At 49.0% G+C, this 20,785-nt stretch overlaps 1 protein-coding gene and 1 non-coding gene across 4 annotated transcripts in view; one reads left to right on the forward strand and one right to left on the reverse strand.

Moving 5' to 3' along the window:
• DAGLB (diacylglycerol lipase beta) overlaps window positions 1–20,785 on the forward strand; it is a 31,182-nt gene that overhangs the window by 6,783 nt on the left and 3,614 nt on the right. For 2 of the 3 annotated variants that reach the window (XM_033839453.2, XM_033839454.2), the window contains exons 3-14: window positions 1,969–2,140; window positions 3,321–3,579; window positions 5,038–5,160; window positions 6,144–6,271; window positions 7,247–7,373; window positions 8,977–9,060; window positions 10,915–10,992; window positions 13,439–13,519; window positions 13,609–13,736; window positions 19,262–19,330; window positions 19,413–19,485; window positions 20,501–20,742. In XM_033839453.2, coding sequence (XP_033695344.1) covers window positions 1,969–2,140; window positions 3,321–3,579; window positions 5,038–5,160; window positions 6,144–6,271; window positions 7,247–7,373; window positions 8,977–9,060; window positions 10,915–10,992; window positions 13,439–13,519; window positions 13,609–13,736; window positions 19,262–19,330; window positions 19,413–19,485; window positions 20,501–20,742 — 1,564 coding nt within the window. The remainder of the gene's footprint in view (window positions 1–1,968; window positions 2,141–3,320; window positions 3,580–5,037; window positions 5,161–6,143; window positions 6,272–7,246; window positions 7,374–8,976; window positions 9,061–10,914; window positions 10,993–13,438; window positions 13,520–13,608; window positions 13,737–19,261; window positions 19,331–19,412; window positions 19,486–20,500; window positions 20,743–20,785) is intronic. The other variant, XM_033839455.2, reaches the window with a different exon arrangement.
• On the reverse strand, window positions 11,682–11,754 carry TRNAK-UUU (transfer RNA lysine (anticodon UUU)). The gene has a single exon. It is a non-coding gene; the product is annotated as a tRNA-Lys (tRNA).

Here is a 20,785-nt window from a genome sequence, read left to right on the forward strand (position 1 = left end):
TGTTTGGTTTGTATTCTGGGACATCTTGCATGGCCTCGGCGTTTGTCTTAAGAGCTCCTCTTATGCCGGAGAAAATCACTGCAGTGGCTAGAGGCGTCAAGTCCCGAGATTCTGTGACACGGGCCTTCCTTGTGTGGCTCTCATGTCATCGGCTCAGCCATGTGAAGGGCAACAGGGTTCCTTCCTGAGACGGCGTCAGGGATAGTACGATCGGGAACGTAGCCACGCTCATTCATTCTGGGGCGTCAGCCTTGTGATGCTCGCTGCAGCACCAGATCCACACCGGCAGCTCTTTACGTCGAGGAGAAAATAAAGGTCTGCGTAAAATAAAAATGCTTTTCTAGGCAAAGCGTAAACATAAAAAGGCTTTTTTAGTCTCTCACGTCTTCTCTGGACCCTTCACCAGAACTCCGTCTCCTGCTTCCTTACCTCTGAGTTTGCTTCATCCGGGCAGGGTCCCGGGCTGGAGCCTCCCTGCTCCAGCAGCCTCTTCTGTGGAATCCTAGCCCTCCAGGAGGTAGGATGTGAGCAGGTGCTGTTTCCTGTTTCTCTCTGCTGGTTGACTATTGCTATATAATAATACACTACAGATGCAGGACTGGTTTTTACATACCTGCACTATTTGTCCCTCAGGGAGAGAGAGGGCGTGCTGTTTCAGTTATCTTAGAACATTGTGTCTTTGTGCCAAAAAGAAGGCCGGATAGTGTCTAATATTTTAAAATATGACTCTGAGTAATTCATTCTAATGGAAGGTAGCTTTTGGAATTTAAAAGCTATTTCCTTATCCAATTATTTTTTTAGATCTTAGATTTTTTTTCAGTCACTGTTTTTGTTTTAATCATGTGGCATTTTTATGTTGCTGAAATTGGTGTTTATCACAACTTTTTCCCAAAGGGAGAGAGTTGATTTACACCAAGAATTAAAGTACACAGGCCTCTAATGATACTTGGATTTGTTTTACAAACAGTTTTATTTATTTATTTATTTTTATAAGTTTATTTGTTTGTTTTTGACTGCGTTGTGTCTTCGTTGCTGCGCGCGGACTTTCTCTAGTTGCGGCAAGTGGGGGCTACTCTTCGTTGCAGTGCTCAGGCTTCTCATTGTCGTGGCTTCTCTTGTTGCAGAGCACGGGCTCTAGGTGCTCGGGCTTCAGTAGTTGTGGCACGTGGGCTCAGTAGTTGTGGCGCATGGGCTTAGTTGCTCCGCGGCATGTGGGATCTTCCCGGGCCAGGGCTCAAACCCGTGTGCCCTGTATTGGCAGGCGGACTCCCAAGCACTGCACCACCAGGGAAGCCCCAAACTCAGTTTTAAATGTTGTGTCTAAGTGGTGAGCTTCTACAAGTGGTCTCACACATCAGAATTGTTCGCTTCCCAAAAGTGAGGACCACGGAGCATTGGTGAGGCAGAGAGCCTGCAGCGTGCGAATCTGGATTATGTTTTAGAAAGTGGTTGCTAAGCCCTCTGAGCCTCAGCGTCCTCATTTGTAAAATGGGATGATGACGATGTCACAGCCATTGGGAGGATTAAAGAATAACGGGCCCATGCCGTTTCAGGTGGTGCCTGGATTTTCCTGGCTGTGGGAACCCGGGTGACTGTATACCTGTGTTTGCTGGTGACAGTTGTGTTTTATGTTGATTGTCCCAGCATTATTAATAGAGCCTCCCTTTGCTCTCAGAAGTATCCCGATTTGGACGGTGATTTTATTGTCACTCTCGTTAGAACCCAGAGTGTTTTAAACGCTGGTAAGTCTAAGAAATGAATCTGAGGCTTTTTGTCATGTTTCCCATCCCTCGCTTTGTCTCTTGCTCTCAAACTTAGGCATTGTTGCCCAAGTACAGGCAGAAAAGTCAGGTGGCGGGTGAGCCTATGGGACACACATGTGTGCTGTGACCGCTGTTTTTTTGTGGAAGGGCAACTACTCATCTCTGAAGGGGCAGGTGACCAGTTTGAACATTTTCTGTGTTTCAGGGACCATTTGTAATCCTGGACCACGGAAATCCATGTCTAAGCTGCTCTACGTGCGCCTGGCACTCTTTCTGCCAGAGATGGTCTGGGCGTCCCTGGGGGCCGCCTGGATAGAGGACGGTGTTCAGTGTGACAGGACGGTGGGGAATGGCATCATAGCGACTGTCGCCGTCAGGTGAGGTCTCCAGTCTTCTGCAATTTCTTGTCCAAAATGTACTCGAGATGCAGGTAAACAAATACCTTCTGAATAACTGAGGTGGCCCAGTGTCGTGCAGGCTTCCTAATATAGTTAGAAAGGGATCTTTTTTTTTTTTTTTTTTTTTTTTTTTTTGCGGTACGCGGGCCTCTCACTGTTGTGGCCTCTCCCGTTGCGGAGCACAGGCTCCAGACGCGCAGGCTCAGCGGCCATGGCTCACGGGCCCAAACATTCCGCGGCACGTGGGATCCTCCCGGACCGGGGCACGAACCCGCGTCCCCTGCATCGGCAGGCGGACTGTCAACCACTGTGCCACCAGGGAAGCCCAGAAAGGAATCTTTCTGAGTAAATCATAAAAATGCAGAGGCACTTGTTCATACACGAGGAATAGTTCATCTCCCGTTATGCATTTATTGATGTAGTTTCCTTTCTTACCCGTTCTCATTTTTCTGCATTCCCTCCCTTCCCTTACAAGAAGGAAGAGACCTGAAGACCAAAATAGGGCCAAAACTAAAAGTAGGACGTGAAGAAATATAGTCTCTGGAATTGCTGCAGGAAATAATCCGCTGGAATAAGGTTTATGCCCTTTCCAGACTAAAAATCTTACAGATGATCTAGTCACACCCCCTCATGCTGTACATAAGGGGATGGAGGCTCCCGCTGCCCTGCTGAGCCTCTCGGGAGAGGCCGTGGCGGCCCTTCCTGGGCCACCTTCCAGGAGCACACGTGCTCATGGACCCAGGGCGCCTTGCGCATGGTGGACAACCTAGAAATATTGAAACGTAGGAATGAAAGACCTGTGAGGGTATCCCGTGGCACGGGAAGCCTCCTTTGGTTTTACTGAGGGGAACCCCGAGATCCTGGGGAGTAGGCCTGGGTCAAGGTCAGGGACTTCCATGCCCAGGCCGAGGCTCTGCCCACCAGACACTTCCCCTTTTCCTTTTGTGGCTTTTGGGGCTCTGATCTTTGTCGTGCCTGGGTTGGCCATGGGCTCGTAAGGAACTTTCTAGAAGAAACAAGTTGCCCGCCTCCGCCAGGTTCTGGGAGACCCCCATCTTCCTTAGTAACAAGAGCCACAAGTTGTACAGATGCAGAGAGTGACCCCCTGGGTCACTTCAGGACTGCAGCCCCCAAGCCTTTTCCTCTCTCTGTGTCGCAGCTGGATCATCATCGCCTCCACCGTGGTCACCATCGTCATCGTCTTTGACCCGCTGGGGGGGAAGATGGCTCCGTATCCCCCTGCGGGCCCCCATCACCTGGATAGTTGTGAGTCCAGCCAGTTACTTAATGGCCTCAAGACGGCAGCTACAAGCGTGTGGGAAACGAGAATCAAGTTCCTGTGCTGCTGCGTCGGCAAAGACGACCGTACTCGAGTTGCTTTTTCGAGTACGGCAGAGCTTTTCTCAACCTACTTTTCAGTAAGCCGACGGGGTCTGCTCTGGTCTCTTTCTTCTGTTTAAGTAAACACTTCTTTTGAGAAGATGAGTTCTCTGCATTTTGAACCCTGTTGTCTCCCTGTTGACATAAAACACCTCCTGAGAGTGAGTCCCCTGTGGGTGCGGCGGGTGGAGGTGTGCCCTGGGGTGAGCGCCCGAGAGCTCCAGGGAGCAGGGACCCAGGGCCCTGTGCTCACGGACCCCACGCCCTGGTCGGCGCATCCTTGTGTTGATGCCCATCTGTTACACAGTTAAGATTTTGAATTAGTTCTTAAGGAACTAAGTAGTGGAACCTGTACATTTTGAGACTCTTTTGCCAGCCGTTTCCTACGTTCTTTGTCCAGCTGGTTCTCAGCAGATGCCAGGTCCCGGCAGTGTCGTGCCTCCGAGGTAGTATCGGGCCCTGGTTTCTTACAACTTTATGGCATGATGGAAATGACAGATGATTCTCTTTTTAAAGACAGTTGCAATGCAGAAGGATGTCATGGTTCTAGAGCAGTTTCTTCAGTGATTTGGAAACATTTGTTTTTCTTTCACATCCAATTTCTCTTATAATGATCTCTGATAAACTCCTCTTATGTTCAGTACTGCAGCCAAGTGAGAGAGAGGAGTTCTCTTGATGTCGTGCCCGCCCGCCAGTCTTTTTCTCACCTCTCTGTGGTGGCCAGGCCTGCCCTGTTCAAGGCTGGCTCTGTAACCAGCAGCCTCCACATAGGGATGAGAGAAGTGTGTCCCCCTAAATAATTTCAAAGGAGCACTTCAACCCGGTCTTAAGATTGTTGAAAGAAGGAGGAAGAGAACCTGGCTGTTCTTAGAGGACGTCTTAACCTGCATCGTGGGCAGAACCGATGGCTCAAGTGGCCGAGTAGCCAGTAGCTGGTTTCTCGTGGACTCCCGTCTGCTCCGTGTCCCTCGGGAAGGAGAGGGTCGGGTCAGGCTCTGGACACTCACTCGGTTGCTTTCCTAGTTTGCGGGTCTTTCTGAGGCTCGTTCTGCCCAGTGAGTATAAGTCCAGTCTCATGCATCTCTGCCGTGGACTCTTTCAACAAAACCTTCTCAGCATCTTGAGCAGGAAGAGTGTAAACCTGGGCCAAAATCAGACGTTACTCCAAAGAGGGCAGATTTACCCATTTACTCACCCACTTCACAGGCGATGTGAAGTAGATTAAAAATAGCCGACTCCCTTGACGTGAAACCTGAGAGCAGAGATCAGTACAATATTTATGTTCTCGAGCAGGTTTGTGTGAGGGCAGGATGGCGAGAGACACGAAGCCCACATGCAGGAGTCCTGAAAGGGAAATAGTTTTCAAAACACCTTTTCACACGTAGCCGTATGTGTATGTGCATGTGTGTGCATGTGAACTGCGTAAAACTGGGCCCTCGGGAGCTCGTGGGCCATTCCCGCTGGGTTTATGATAAGCCCTGTGGTTTCCCACCCAGGACACGGACCTGGTGCCCAGCGACATTGCAGCAGGGCTCGCTCTCCTCCACCAGCAACAGGACAGCATCAGGAACAACCAGGAGCCTGACGAGGTGGTCAGCCATTCCCCAGGGCCCTCCCAGGTAAGCCCACGTCTCCGTTGAGCTGTACCGTTTTGACATTTACACCTACTTGTAAATTAAAAAAAAAAAAAGCAACCGTTTCAGGAGCAGTTGATTGGAATCTGACTTGAGGCTTTTGCTAGTTGTGGTTTGTCACCTGTCCGGTGGGGCATCTCCTCGTCACCTGGAGTTCACGTAGAGGGAGCCCACTCCTGGCCCGTTCACCACCCGTTGTATTTTTTTTTTTTTTTTCCCTGAGATTCTCTTTTAGGAAATTGGCTGTTGTCTGCATATCGAAAATTCCCTCTGGGGTGGGACCTGGTTCTCCCAGAGTGTGTTTGCTCTCTTCTCTGGGTCTGGGGAACAGAGACAGTTCAGCTTTGCTTGATGATTGCTTTCCCGCTACAGACTTCTGTGCTTTTGAAAGAGAAAATTGCATACGGATTGTGTGTCTATCTCTGCACCTAGTTCCCAGAAGCCCATTTGTTGCAGGGGCGTCTGCATCTGCATCCAGCAGGAAGTCCTGGGCTTATTTCACCAGGAGTCAGGAAAGTCATTAGGGGTTTTTGCTGCTAACTTCTGCATTCTCCGAAAATGAGGGGTTCATCTGTCTGTATTTAAGGACCAGTTTTCCCAGTGGAAGTCCTCCGAGAGGTCTATTCCCTGAAGAAAGAAAGGGAAGAATCAGGAACTTGAGTTCAGGTTTAAGATCATAGTGTGTTCTACTGTTTATCAAATAGATAATCCACAAGGACCTACTTTGTAGCAAAGGGAACTCAACGTCTTGTAATAACCTATATGGGAAGAGAATCTGAAAAGGAATAGATATAGGTATATGTATAACTGAATCACTTTGCTGTACACCTGAAACTCACACAACATGGTAAACCAACTATACTCCAATATAAAATGAAAATCAGGTTAAAAAAAAGAAAGATCATAGTGTGTTGATCCTCTCCTTGATGGGCTCCCCTAAACAAAAAGCTTTTCTTCTTCTCTTCCAGGAAGCTGATTTGGACGCAGAATTAGAAAACTGTCATCACTATATGCAGTTCGCCGCAGCTGCCTATGGGTGGCCCCTCTATATTTACAGAAACCCTTTTACAGGGCTGTGCAGGATTGGTGGTGACTGGTAGGTCGGCAGTCTGAGGCCTCCATCCTCATTCCGCCCCGGATGTTGCTTGCTATGGTGTCCGTACTTTATTTTCTAAAAATAATCCCATTTCCCTGTTTAAAAAAACTTCCTATTTTGAAATATTTCCAAAACCGCAAGAGCAGTGCTAAGAACGCCCACGTCCTTTATCTAAAATGACCAGTGGTGACTCAGTTTTGTCACATGTGCTGTATCACTCTCTCCATAAATACGTGTTTCTCCCCCCAGAACCACTGGAGATTCCGTTGCGGGCATCATGCCCCTTTCCCTCGAATTACCTCAGCTTGTATTTCTTAAGAACGAGGTCTTTCTTTGCCATAAATCACAGTACAGTTACAAAATTCAGGAAGTCTGTCATTAATCGGTAGCTACTCCAATTTTCCAGCTGTCCCAGTGGCGCCCCTCGTGGCCCACTTCTTCCAGTCCGGGAGCGTGGATGGCATTTAGCTGTCCTGTCTCCTGAGTCTCCTCCAGTTTGGAACAGTTCCTCAGTCTTTTTTTTTTTTAAGTCTTTCACAATATCGACATTTTGAAAAGGACAGTCTGGGTGCTTTGTATGCTGCCCTCACTCTGCATTCGTCTGGTGACTTCTTCACGATTAGGTTCAAGTTACACATCTTTGGCAGGAATGCTTCCATGCGGAGCGCGCGTCCTTCTTAGTACATCGTATCAGGAGATCCCTGATGCCGGCTTGTCCCGTTCCTGGTGCTTTTAGGGTCTCTCCCATCCTTGTTGGTTTAAGTTTTGAGTATGTAAAGCATTAATAAATAGGTCAGACTGTAGTAAGTCGTGTACACAGAAGTGTCATTTCAAGGCCACTGTAGGTTCGCCAGACTGAGCTGTGCAGACTTGCAGCGGGCGCCCTCAGGTTTGCTAGGAAACGGGACGGCAGGGTGGGGTCTTCCTCGGTACGTGGCTCTGGTTGGCGCAGTAACGCCTCTGCCCCCGTTTTAGTTTCAGAAGCCGGACAACCGATTATGACTTGGTTGGAGGTGATCAGCTCAACTGTCACTTTGGCTCCATCCTGCAGACGACGGGGCTGCAGTACCGGGATTTCATTCACGTCAGCTTTCACGACAAGGTAGAGTGAGCAGTGCCTCCTAACTTCTTCTGGGTCTTGGAGTCCTTCGAGATTCTGGTGGGCGTTATAAACTATTCCCCCGGAAAAGTGTGTGGAGACACATACACAGACACGTACCCCAAGTTTAGCGCGCTATCTCCGAGGTTCACAAACGCTCTTGAAGCCCCCACAGGTTTAACATAAGATGGGGCAGAAAGTCTTCATCAGGGAGACTATGCTGTGTTTCACCTGAGCCCATTTTTAGTGAAGAACAATGAGTTGCACTTGGCGTTAATCCCACACAGGTCCCCGGGGTTGATCAATCCTAGTCTCTGGGTCTGAGCTCCATCCCATGAGTGCAGTGCAGTGCAGTGCAGTGCAGTGGGTCTCACCCTTGGGAGGGTCCCGGAATCGCAGAGCTGGCTAGTGAACCTGCGGAAGCCAGTCTGGCTTCAGGGACCCGTCCTGCATTGCTTCGTGGCTCCCCACACGGTCCTCACAGGCACCGGAAGCCCAGAACCTGCAGCCAAGCGCAGCGGCTCTCACGTCTGCTGTCTACTGGGATCTCCTGGGGAGCTTTTAAAACTCAGAAGCCCAGGCCAGACCCCACATGAATGAAGTCAGAATCTGTGGCGATGGGACCCCAGCTCAGGAGCCCCGCACGGTTCCAGCGCACAGATGATCCAGGCAACCACTGGTGTCCTGTTCTTGACCCCCCTGGCTCCCAAACTGCTGCATTTTAGACTCACCTGGGAGGTGTAAAAGTCACACCCCACCCCACTGAGATCAGAACGTCCAGGATCTTGTTTTCATGTCCGCAGTGAATCTGGTACCCAGCAAAGCGCAGGAGCCCGTGAGCCCTGTGCTGCCCTGTCACTGCGTGGTGATGACAGAAAGCGGATGGGGTTTAAAGGAGGTGATTTTCCACAGAAGGCTCGTGACTGCTCTGTGGGCTCTTTCAAGGAGCGCCCCACAAGGTCATCAGTAGAAGTCCCTCTCCTGCGGAAACCAGGGCAGTGAAGTCGGCAGTCTGTCCTCTCCTGCTGGCTCCACGTGCACGACCGTTCACCACGCACAGGTGGCCGTCCCCGTGGTGTCACACCAGCTGGAGGACAGCACACCATGCTGTCCTCCTTAAAGATGAGGAAATGGGGTCGAAGAGAACTTCAGACATTTGCTTGGGGTCCCACGGCAGGAATGGGGTGGAGCAGAGTTCCTGAGGCAGGTCTGCCTAACCCAGACCCTCTCGCTGCTCCTCCAGGAGCCTCTGCAGATGCGAAGGCAGGAGCCTAGGGTTACCGCTGGACCCGCGGTCGGTGCTGATGCAAGTGGGTGCTTACGGCGCCCAGAGCCTGTCACCCGCTGCTTGCACTGACCCAGAGTGGAGGCTCTGGTCTTGCCCGCTGAGATGGCTCTATCCCCTGCCCCCGAGGGTAAAAGGGGCTTGGCTTTAGAGAGCCTTTCATCACTGAGAATCCGAAGTCACACTGTCTACTGAGAACGAGCAGAGGTGGGGATCAGTGCACCCCTCCGCGCTGTGCTCGGAAGCGCGTGTGTTACACGCTGCGGGCTGGCCCGGCCGTGTCCGCAGACACCTGTGCTAATGCTCATTCCTCTCTCCCAGGTGTACGAGCTCCCCTTCTTAGTGGCCCTGGACCACAGGAAGGAGTCGGTGGTGGTGGCTGTGAGGGGAACCATGTCTCTCCAGGTACGGAGCCTGGCACGCTGGCCCAGGGGGCTGGGGGCGGGGAGTCAGCAGCTCAGACGCCAGGAGACCCAGCTTTCCTGGAACTGAGGGGAAACCTTCGTAAGCGACAGCATCAGACACAGGGAAACACCGGGTGTGGAAAACAGGGAGGCGAGTCCAGGGCTGTCAAATGTTCCCTTTGAAAAAGCAGAGAAAGCCATTTCCTTTTAACCAAGAAATACTGGAAACTTAGACGCTGGCTGGGCTGGGCTCCCCTATTCCCGGGCGGGTGCCCACTGGATTCCCTGGGCCCCCAACCCGGGTGACCCTCCCCTTGAATTTTCTGCACCCAAAGCCAGAAAGAACAGTAGGTTAAGTCATGCAGTCCAAAGTTAGCCCACTCTTAGGTACCCTCCACCCCACCTCCCCAGTTCCTGTTGGGGGCCTCAGCCGGCCCGACGTGCCTGCCCCTGGCTCCCCTGGCCGCTGCTCCCCTGGCCGCTGCTCCCCCGGTGCCGTGGGAACGAGCACTGCCCAGCCCCACCCAGCGGCCCCCTCCCGTCCTGCTCGGTCTCTGCCCCACGAAGACACCCGGCGACATTCTTCTCTCCTGTGTTGTGCTTTTTGGTCTCTTCTTGGCTGTTCCTCAGTCTCATTTCCTAGTTCTCTCTTTTCTCCTGACCCAGGAAATGAAACGAGACTCCACCCTCTTCTGCTTCCCCCCGCCCCCCCGCCAACCTTGCCCCTGCCTCGCCAGGAGCTATCTGGGTCTGCCCGGGCCCCCGCTCCTGGGTCTCCTCTCCCGTCGGCACCACCCACCCCAGTAACCATGCGGCGCCCCCTTGCCCACCAAGAAGCCGCAGAGCTGAAGTCGTCTCTGGCTCTCTCCTCGCTTCCTGCCCAGTCTGTCGCGTGTGGTCCTGCCCGGCCCCTCTCTGGCCCGTCTCCTCCAGTCCCAGCACCGCAGCCCTGGTTCTGGTCCCAGGCCTCTCCTTCCTGGGCCAGCGACAGGTCCTCTACCTCGGTCCCTGTCTGTCGTCTCGCGTCTTCCCAGTCTGTCCTTTGTACTGTCCAGAGGACTCTTTCTAGAACATAGTCAGACCTGCCACTGCTTGCAAACCTCAGGCAGTTCCCGCTGCGTTTTATACACGGTTCCTGGTTCTTGTTGAGGCTGTCGGCACTGTGGCGCACAGTTCCCAGCCCTGGCAGCGCCAGAGCCACCTTTGGGGCCCCTTCCCCCGCAGGTGGGCCTCCCCGGGTCCCAGGGACACACCAGCCTCCCAGGCTCTGCCCGCGGCCCCTCGATGCCTCCAGAGTCAAGTGCCCGTGAGCCCAGCCCACTGCCCTCTTCCCGTGCTCAGATGCCTCTGCCCTGGGTCCTGCTGCTCCCCTGGGTGAGGATGCCGGCCTCTGTTCTCTCCTCTGCTTCCTGAAAACCAGCTTTTCCATCAGGCTCTGGCTCAGGCCACCTGCTCCAGGAAGCCCCCCGTGCCCTGCAGCGCTCACCCCTCCTCTGCTCTGTGTGACGTGTCTCTTACCCTCCCTTAGGTTTCAACCAGCCGTTGACTGGGCCCATGGAGGACGGGAACCATGCTTTGCTCAACACCCTGGCCCAGGGCTCTGTGCTTCGTGGGTGCTTAGATGCTGTGTGCAGGGAGTGGGGGCAGAGGGTGCGTCTTAGACGTGTCCCCTCCCCAGTCTTCATGTCTGATTGCGCCGTGGGTTCCTCAGGAGCTTCCTGGCCACCTGGCATCTCTCCCGAGTTCAGGCACCTGGGGTCCAATTCTCAACAGCCTGACCCAGGGGACTGTCCCACGCAGCCACCCTCATCTAGCCCAGCCCAGCTGACGGCCTCTTCCCACGCACTGTTTCCAGGACATCCTTACGGACCTGTCAGCGGAGAGCGAGCCGGTCGACCTCGAGTGTGAGGTGCAGGACTGCTGGGCACACAAGGTAGGAGCCGAGGCCGTGTGGTCTGGAATGTTCTGCCAAGGGGAACCTTGAAGGCGCTGGAGTATTTTCAGTTCGGGGTCTCCCGCGTTAACGCTGCTCTGCGCCAGGTGCTGTCCAGCACAACTTCTCACCACAGCCCTGAGAGGTTACTTTTGTGTTTTGTTGTTTGTTTTTTTCGGCGGTATGCGGGCCTCTCACTGTTGTGGCCTCTCCCGTTGCGGAGCACAGGCTCCAGACGCGCAGGCTCAGCGGCCATGGCTCACGGGCCCAGCCGCGGCATGTGGGATCTTCCCAGACCGGGACACACACCCGTGTCCCCTGCATCGGCAGGTGGACTCTCAACCACTGCACCACCAGGGAAGACCTCTTTTTTTTTTTTTGAACGTAGCTGTTCTAGTGGCTGTGAAGTGGGTATCTCACTGTGGTTTTGATTCGCATTTTCCTGATGACTAACGAGGTTGTAGAGCTGAGCGTTTTAACATTTGAGGGAAAGTCTGGGATGATTCCTTCCCTAAAGGTTACAGCGGCTGCTTCTGGGGAGAAGGATGTCGGGGGCGGAGGGCAGTGGCCTTCCACTATTTTTATACACTTCGTGTGGTTTTTAACCAAAACATGCATTACTTCTGTAGTAATAGTTTTTTAAATAGAATGCTTAATTTTTTTTTTTAATTCTGTTTATTTATTCTTGGTGCCTGGACACGGACATGAACCCTGGGCCCTCAGATTAAAAGTCTGATGCTCTCCCAGCTGAGCTACCTAGGCTGGAATGCTTACTTTTTATAAAAGCACGTGTTATTGCCAGACTGCGGTGCTGCTAATTGAACCCCAGTGTCCTGTCTGGACAACTTGTTTTCCTTCCAGGTTTTTTTGTTATTGTTGTTTTGGGGGGTTTTGTTTTCTTCTGTGCCTGGACACTTCAGGGAAAAGCCAGCGTGGAGGCATTTGGCTTTTGTTCTGCCGCCACTTAGGAGCTTGACAGTCCTAGGAATGTGAACTTTTTTCCTTTATCCCTTAGCTGTCTTTTCACACCTCAATTCACCGACAAGTCCAGTTTAACTATTACTGGGTGTGCATAAAGAAAAACAAATAAGAAACTTAAAACTTCTTATAGAGACGCATCAACTAGCCAAGCACGGAATACCCTCAGAGCCCTGTGGGCTCAGCTGTGGCTCTGGTCTTAGAAGAATTTGGGCCGCAGACCAAGGCTTTGTGCCTCCAAGCTGCGACCCGCAGGCCTGGCCGGCTCTCAGCGGAGGCCTCCTCCAGCACCGTTTCGTTCAGTGACACAGCTCTTGCCCTCCCCCCCGGGAAGACAGCTGCTCAGGGCCTAAGGGCACGGACTGTTCTCTGCTCTTGGCCTCGGTACCGAGTTTTGGCTCTGACGCTGTCCACGATGGTTGGAGTTCAAAGCTGTGCAGCTGAAAACGGTCTTGGCGTTTCACCTGTAACACTTGTGCCAGGGAGACTCATAGCCGGCCGAGTTGTGGTCCAGATGCCGAGTGGCTCTGGCTGCCCAGAACCAGACACGCGGTAGGTGCCTAATAAATGTTGGCGGAAGTCGACAGCATCGTGTGGTAGGAGGGGGAGGAAAGGGAGATCTGGTGGTTTGTCCAGAAGTGCCGTCAGACTGGGCACAGCGTGTTAACCCTTCAGACCTCCTGGTTTCTCACATACGAGGCCAGGTTCCGCGTTCTGCTCACAGGGTTATAGAGCTACTGAATCAGGAATTTGCAGCAGCTTCAGAGAGGAGCAAAACAGCCTCCCATCTTATGTGGAATTTCTCCCACTTCATCCTGTTGGAGGTTAGGCTGCCGGGGCCGGTGGCCAGGCCCGTCCTGTGTTGTCATGCAGGAAGCACTCCGAAAATGCTTTTGGTTGACAGGGTTTTCTCTCCTCGATGGGAACTACTTAATTTTCAAAAAGTCTGTTTCGTGAGATAGCTGTATTTGTTAGGAAGTTTTACATTCTATTTTTGGAAATGAAACCAAAGCCTGACCTTCCTAGAACTCATTTCCGATGGTTTTAGTTCTGCTTTTGCAGGAACAGTGGCTGCTTAGTCACTGTCACTGATTCAGAACTCTACATTTTAACATACTTGTAAAAGCCCAGCCATTTATAATCTAAATGTGACGGACCATGGGGACTTGGCTAAAGTAAATTGTGGGACGTCCACGCAGCACAATGCTTTGCAGCTGAAGAAGCCTTAGAAATGTCCATTGACGTGGAAAGATGTTCCTGACGTCACCTATTCACTCATGGAAATATTTTTTGAGCCCCTGCTTCTTGCCAAGCTCTGTGCCAGGTGCCAGGAATACAGCGGTGAGCGGTAGATGTGCCCGCTGATCCCAGGATGCCTTTCCTGTCTGGGGGGACAGAGTCACCGATAGGAGACCCCGTGTAGGCCTGCCCTGACAGTCACCAGCCACCTCTGTGTCTGCACTTTCAGGGGATTTCTCAAGCTGCCAGATACGTTTACCGACGACTCATCAACGACGGGATTTTGAGCCAGGCGTTCAGCATTGCACCTGTGAGATTTTAATTCTTCTTTTCTTTCGTTTTCTCTGCCATTAGCTATTTGTTTTCTTAACCTTTACTCATTCTGCATTTGCCCCCTAGGAATACCGGCTGGTCATCGTGGGGCACAGCCTGGGGGCAGGCGCCGCAGCCCTGTTGACCATCATGCTCAGAAGCCCATACCCACGAGTCAGGTGTTACGCCTTTTCCCCGCCCAGGGGGCTGCTGAGGTACTTCTTTGTTTCCTTTCCTGTAAGGAGGTGCTACCCACAAGTCATATGGTCAGAACTGGTCTCTTATCTGCGAGTTAGTTAACAATTTCTCATCCTCAGGAGAAGTTTGTTTCAAAGCCCTGTTTGGTTGAAAAAAGACTGGATAGCTTTTCATAGGTCTCTCTAACCATAGCTTTGATTTGACTTTTTTTTAAACTGAGGTATAATTATATTAGTTTCAGATGTACAACGTAACGATTCGATATTTGTATATGCTGTGAAATGATCGCAATAAGTCTAGTTAACAGATAGTTACAGAATCATTTTTCCTTGTGAGAACTTTTAAGATTTACTTTCCTAGCAGCTTTCACATACGCAGTCGCCATGCTGTACGTTACATCCCAATAACTTATTGATTTTATAACTGGAAGCTTGTACCTTTGGACTCCTTTCTCCCATTTCACTGCCTCCCCTCCCACCCCCCGCCTCTGGCAGCCCCGTCTGTTCTCTGTATCTGTGAGCTTGGTTTGTTTTTTCAGTTTTCACATATAAGTGAGATCACATGGTATTTGCCTTTCTGTCTCTTATTTCACTTAGCGTAATGCTCTTAAGGTCCATCCAGGTTGTTGTCCATCCACAAATGGCAAGATTTCGTTACCTTTTATGGCTGAATAATATTCCATCACACACACACACACACACACACACACACACACACGTCTTTGTCCATTCATCCGTTAGCGGACACTTAGGTTTTTTCCATGTCTTGGCTATTGTAAATAATGCTGCAGTGAACGTGGGGGTGCAGGTATCTTTCAAGTCAGCGTCTTCATCTTCTTTGGATAAATACCTACAAGTGGAATTGCTGGATCATCATATGGTAGTTCTATTTTTAATTTTTTGAGGAACCTCCATACTGTTTTTTTTTTTTTCATACTGTTCTTTTGTAGTGGCTGCACCAGTTTACATCCCCACCAGCAATGCACAAGCATTCCCTTTCCTCCACATCTGGCCAGTGCTTGTTATTTCGTTTATCTTTTTAGGATAATAGCCATTCTGACAGGTGCGAGGTACCATCTCAAGCTTTGCATTTTCATTTGATTTGCATTTCCCTGATGATTAGTAATGTTGAGCATCTTTTCACGTTACCTGTTGGCCATCTGTGTGTCTTCTTTGGAAAAATGTCTGCTTAGATCGCCTGCCCTTTTCTTTTGGACACGCGACATGTGGGATCCTAGTTCCCGGACCAGGGCTTGAACCCTGCAGGGGTCATGCCCCCTGCAGTGGAAGCTCGGCGTTTCAACCACTGGACCGCCAGGGAAGTCCCCGTCAGATTGTCTTATTGCTATTGAGTTATATGAATTCTTTACGTATTTTGGTTTTAACCTCTACCAGGTCTATGATTTGCAAATACCTTCTTCCATTCAGTAAGTCGCCTTTTCGTTTTGTCAATGGTTTCCTTTGCTGTGCAAAAGCTTTTTAGTTGGATGTAGTCCCATTTGATTAGGCTTTTGTTGCCTTTGTTTTTGGTGTCAAATCCAAAAAAGCATCACCAAGACCAATGTCAAGGAGCTGACTGCCTGTGTCTTCTTCTAGGTGTATTCTGATTTCAGGTCTTACATTTAAATGTCTTTAACCCATTTTGAATTAACTTTTGTGTATGGTGAGATAGTGGTCCAGTTTTCCCAACATCATTTATCGAAGAGACTGTCTTCTCCCCACTGTGTATTCTCAGCTCCCTTCTTAATTAATTCACCGTAAGTGCATGGGCTTATTTCTGGGCTCCCTGTTCTGTTCCATTGATCTGTGTGTCTGTATTTATACTAATCATCATACTGTTCTGATTACTTTAGCTTTGTATTATATTATGAAATCAAGGATCACGGTATCTCCAGCTTTGTTTTTCTTTCTCAAGATTGCTTAGGGCTGTTTGGGGTCTCTTGTGCTTCCAAATGAATTTTAGTGTTTGTTCTATTTCTTGAGAAATGCCATTGGAATTTTGATTAGGATTACATTGAATCTGTAGATTTCTTTGGGTAATATGGACATTTTAGTAATAATTCTTTTAATTCATAAGCACAGAATACCTTTTCATTTATTTGTGTCTTCTTCAGTTTCTTTCATCAGTGGCTTCTAGTTTTCACTGTGCAGGTCTTTCACCTCCTTGGTTAAATTTATTCCTAGGTACTTTATTCTTTTTTTTTTTCAATATTTATTTGTTTGCATTGGGTCTGAGTTGTGGCACACTGCATCTTCGTTGTGGTGCTTGGGCTTCTCTCTAGTTGTGGTGCATGGGCTCTAGAGCACACGGGCTCAGTAGTTGCAGTGCGGGCTTAGTTGCCCTGCGGCATGTGGGATCTTAGTTCCCTGACCAGGGATCAACTCGCGTCCCCTGCATTGGAAAGCAGATTCTTAACCACAGGACCACCAGCGAAGTCCTATTCTTTTTGATGTAATTATAAATGGGATTGTTTTCTTAACTTCTCTTTCTGATAGTTTATTATTAGTATATAGAAACGCAACAGTTTCTGTATATTAATTTTGTATCCTGCAACTTCACTGAATTTGGTTACTAATTCATTTTTTGAGTTTGAAAATTATTTTTCTTTTCTGATTCAACATACTTAATCCTGTATAATCTTTGGCCTGATGATAGAAGAAATCTGTATGACCATTAAAAAAAATAAAAAATGAAAGGGGTAAAAATTAAATTTGTATCCATCGTAGAATTTTTGAAAAATGTAAGTAAGTGGAGAGATCAGGATCTACCCAGAAGTCATCACTGTAACTATTCATGTTTGCTTTCTTCCAGCTCTTTGTGTGTGGATATGTGTTTTTCTAATACTCTGTATACATTATATCCTTAACTATTCTTTGAGAACATGTTTTTAAATTAACTCAGTTTTCTATCATCTGGTTACACCACTTTTATTTATTCCCATACTGATATTTACATTCTTTTCATTTTTTCATTATTATAAATCTATCAATATCTTTATACATAAATGTGTACCTTTAAAATTTTTAAAAGCTCTTTTAATATTAAAACACATATTTATACATATAAGACACGAAAGTGACTTTTTAAAATAACTTTTTATTCAGTGAAACAAAGATAAAACATGTTTTTTAGAGTAATAAGCAAAAATCCATACAACTTGGATGCATTTTGCTGTGTGAAAGAAACGTGACACAAGAGACCTTACTGTGTGATTTCACTTATGACATTTAAAAAAAAATTTTTTTTAGTAAGTTTATTTTATTTATTTATTTTCGGCTGTGTTGGGTCTTCGTTGCTGTGTGCGGGCTTTCTCTAGTTGTGGTGGCTTCTCTTGTTGCAGAGTGTGGCCTCTAGGTGCACGGGCTTCAGTTGTTGTGGCACGCGGGCTCAGTAGTTGTGGCTCATGGGCTTAGTTGCTCTGTGGCATGTGGGATCTTCCCGGAGCAGGGCTTGAACCTGTGTCCTCTGCACTGGCAGGTGGATTCTTAACCACTGCACCACCAGGGAAGTCCCTATATGACATTTTGGAAAAGACAAAACTATAACAACAAAAAGCAGATAGTGGTTGCCTGGGGTTGGGGATGGGGTATTGCAGAAGGACACAGGGAGCCGGGCGGGGGGGGGGGGGGGGGGGGGCGGGCGGTGATGGAAATGCTCCACGTCTTGATTGAGGTGGTTGCTAAACAATTATAGACATTTGTCAAGAGTCATCAAATTGTACACTTACAATGGGTGTGATTTTACTGTTGTAAATTACACCTCAATAAAGCTGATTTAAAAATAGTCACATACCTCTGCACCCACCCAAGTGGAGAAATAAACGTTGCCAGTGCCTTAGAAGAGTCCCTGTGTGTCCTCTCCTTTCCTGTTCACAGGGAATCACTGTCCTGATCTTTGTGAAAATTCTTCCCTTGCTTTTTTTTTTAATTAAAAAAAATTGTTTTTTAATTTTTGGCTGCACCATGTGGCCTTGCAGGATCTTAGCTCCCCAGCCAGGGATTGAGCCCATGCCCCCTGCAGTGAAGCGCAGAGTCCTAGCCACTGGACCGCCAGGAAGTCCCTTCCCTTGCTTTAAAAATCAGTTTTACCACCTGTAGACATGTCTCTACATAGTCTGGATTTGCATGATTTTGAAATTCAGAGAAAGGGAATTATACTTTTTTTGTTATTTTTTTTCCGCATATTGTTTGATGTCTGAAATGTTATTGTGTAAATTCTCGTCGTTTCATCACATATCACAAATTATCCGTTCTGCTGGTGACGGACATCGGGCTGTCACAGACGTGCTGGGTCATGGAGTGTGCACATGCTCGCGCTTTGCGTGTTGTGGCTGCACCCATTCACACCTTACCGGCAGCGTGCATACCCCTCCACATTCTAACACTTAATAGAGTCCAATTTGAACATTTTTGTCAATCTGATGGGCACGCAGTGATGTTTCACTGTTTAATTTGCATTTCCATGATGAAGTTGAGTCTCTTCATATTTTTATTGAATTTCCACTCTCATGAAGTTCCTTTTGCCCCCGTTTCTATTGTATTGTCTTTTTTTTCTCACTGGTTTGTATATATATTCAGTATATCACTTCTTTGTTGGTTCTAAGTATGTGTTGTAAATATACTCACTCCTTGATGTGTCTGGGTCAAGTCTTCATCAGTTCTTAATTTTAACATTGACTAATTTGTCATTATTTTTGGCTGTGTTGGGTCTTCGTTGCTGCGTGCAGGCTATCTCTAGTTGCAGCGAGCGGGGGCTACTCTTCATTGCGGTGCGTGGGCTTCTCACTGCAGTGGCTTCTTGTTGTGGAGCACAGGCTTCAGTAGTTGTGGCACATGGGCTCAGTAGTTGTGGCTCACGGGCTCTAGAGCGCAGGCTCAGTAGTTGTGGCACACAGGCTTAGTTGTTCTGCGGCACGTGGGATCTTCCCAGACGAGGATCGAACCTGTGTCCCCTGCATTGGCAGGTGGATTCTTAACCACTGCACTACCAGGGAAGTCCCAGGTTTTCGTTTTAAGAAATCTTTCTGTCCCAAGGACATGGAGCTAGTCTCCTATCGTATCTTTTAAAAGCCTTTTAGTCTGACCTTTCACCTTTACCTAGGTCTTTAATCTATGTTTAATTCGGGGGTTTTTTTGTGTACAGCATGAGGTAGAGATTCCGTTTCATCTTCCCGCTCACACCTTGAGTGCTTTATCTCAGCACTGTTTACTAAAAGCCCATCCTTCCCCTACTGTGGGAGGCGTCTATGCTCACTTTTCCCCTGGCTTTGTCTGACTCTGCTGACGCCACACTGGGTTAAGTACCTTAGTTGCCTACCCAGTGCTGACATCTAGTAACGCAAACCCCCATGCCTTTTACTTTTTCAAGAGAATCTGGCCAGTGAGTTGCTCTACCTGGAATCTCTTATTTCTCTTCCCCTTTAGAGGGTGGAGAATAGAGTGGAGTTCTGTGAACACTGACCTCTTCCTAACTTGGTACAGTTACTTGCTTTCTCTTGGAAGCCTTCTGTGGGCAATATAATCACTTTATTTTTTTATTTCAGCAAATCCCTTTATGAATACTCTAAGACCTTCATCGTGTCACTTGTTCTGGGCAAGGACGTGATTCCCAGGTGAGTCTGCTGGCTGTCCTGTCTGGGCTTGGGCTGGCGGGAAAGGCAGTTCTAAGCCTCAGTCTGGTCTTTTGCTCAACAGGTTAAGTGTGACCAACTTGGAAGATCTGAAGAGGAGAATCTTGCGAGTGATTGCTCACTGCAACAAGCCCAAGGTAACGCGGGGGTGGGGGGTGCGGAAGAGGACCTGCAGGGGTTAGGGCCTCCCCACCAGGCTGTTTGTGGCCTCATAGCGCAGGGCACTGATGCTGCTAGAAGCTCTTCTACCCCCGGCACAGACTGTTGGCTGCTGTTCTGCAGAGGCCGCCTGAGAAGCAAATGGCTAAACCATGCGCAGGGAAGCTGCAACTAGAACATACTATACTAGAACCATCCCTGTTTGGTTAAGTGATTTGTTTTTTTGGTCATACTTAGTCCTGTCATGACTAACAGCGTTCTGATGGTTTTGGTCCCAAAGCTTAGAAAACAAGGCTGCCAGATACAGAGTTTAGAAGGCGCTGGTATTGCTGGGCTGTGGGATATCATAGTTGTTACAAATATAAATGCATTTTTATTTACCAGTAGAGAAAAATATCCATGATGTTTTGAAGAGTTTTGTTAAAAACGGAAGGATTAAAAGTGCTTCTTAGAATGTAATCCAAGGCAGGGGTAGGTGACGAGGTATATATAGCTTTCACCAAAAAAATACACCAGAATGTGGTTTTATTTAGATAACGGGACTAGAGATGATTTTTCACTTAACATCTTTGTTTTGTGACGTTTTTTGTTGCTAATTAGAAAAAATTTTTTAATTTAAAGATAAACTTCCTCCTTATCAGCTACACTCCCCCAAATTAAAAAAAAAAAATTTGTATCTAAAGTCTTTAAGGGTAAAGGGTAAAACTGGTTTACAGAATTGCCTAAAAAGAATTAAGGGTAATTTTTCCTCAAAATCTGCCTGAATTTGGTTTTTAAATATTGCTTCAAGTGTGATGGCGTCACTGCCCCAGAGAAACCTGAGTTTGGGCCCCTGACCTCCACACTCCTAAGGTCCATGTTGAAAAACAAAGCAGCCAGGCTTCTAAGTGCTGTGGGGTTGCCGCCACCAGCTCACGGGTCGCAGGAGGTCTCCGGGGACCGTGAAAGCCTCACGGAGTCACACGCATGCCGTCTTCTCGGTCTCGCCCTCAGTACAAGATCCTGCTGCGCGCGTGCTGGTACGAGCTGTTTGGAGGGCACCCCGAGGACCTGCCGACGGAGCTGGATGGGGGCGACCTGACGCAGCCTCTCCTCGGGGAGCGGAGCCTGCTGGCGCACGGGTCCCCGGCCTACAGCTTCTCCAGCGACTCCCCGCTCGAGTCCCCCACCAAGTACCCCCCTCTCTACCCTCCCGGCAGGATCATCCACCTGGAGGAAGTGGGCACTTCAGGGAGGTGAGTGCGGCGGGCCTGACGCGGTCAGTCACCCACCAGCGGT

This window comes from Tursiops truncatus, chromosome 15 (genome assembly GCF_011762595.2).
Source record: "Tursiops truncatus isolate mTurTru1 chromosome 15, mTurTru1.mat.Y, whole genome shotgun sequence".
NCBI classification, from domain to species: Eukaryota; Metazoa; Chordata; class Mammalia; order Artiodactyla; family Delphinidae; genus Tursiops; species Tursiops truncatus.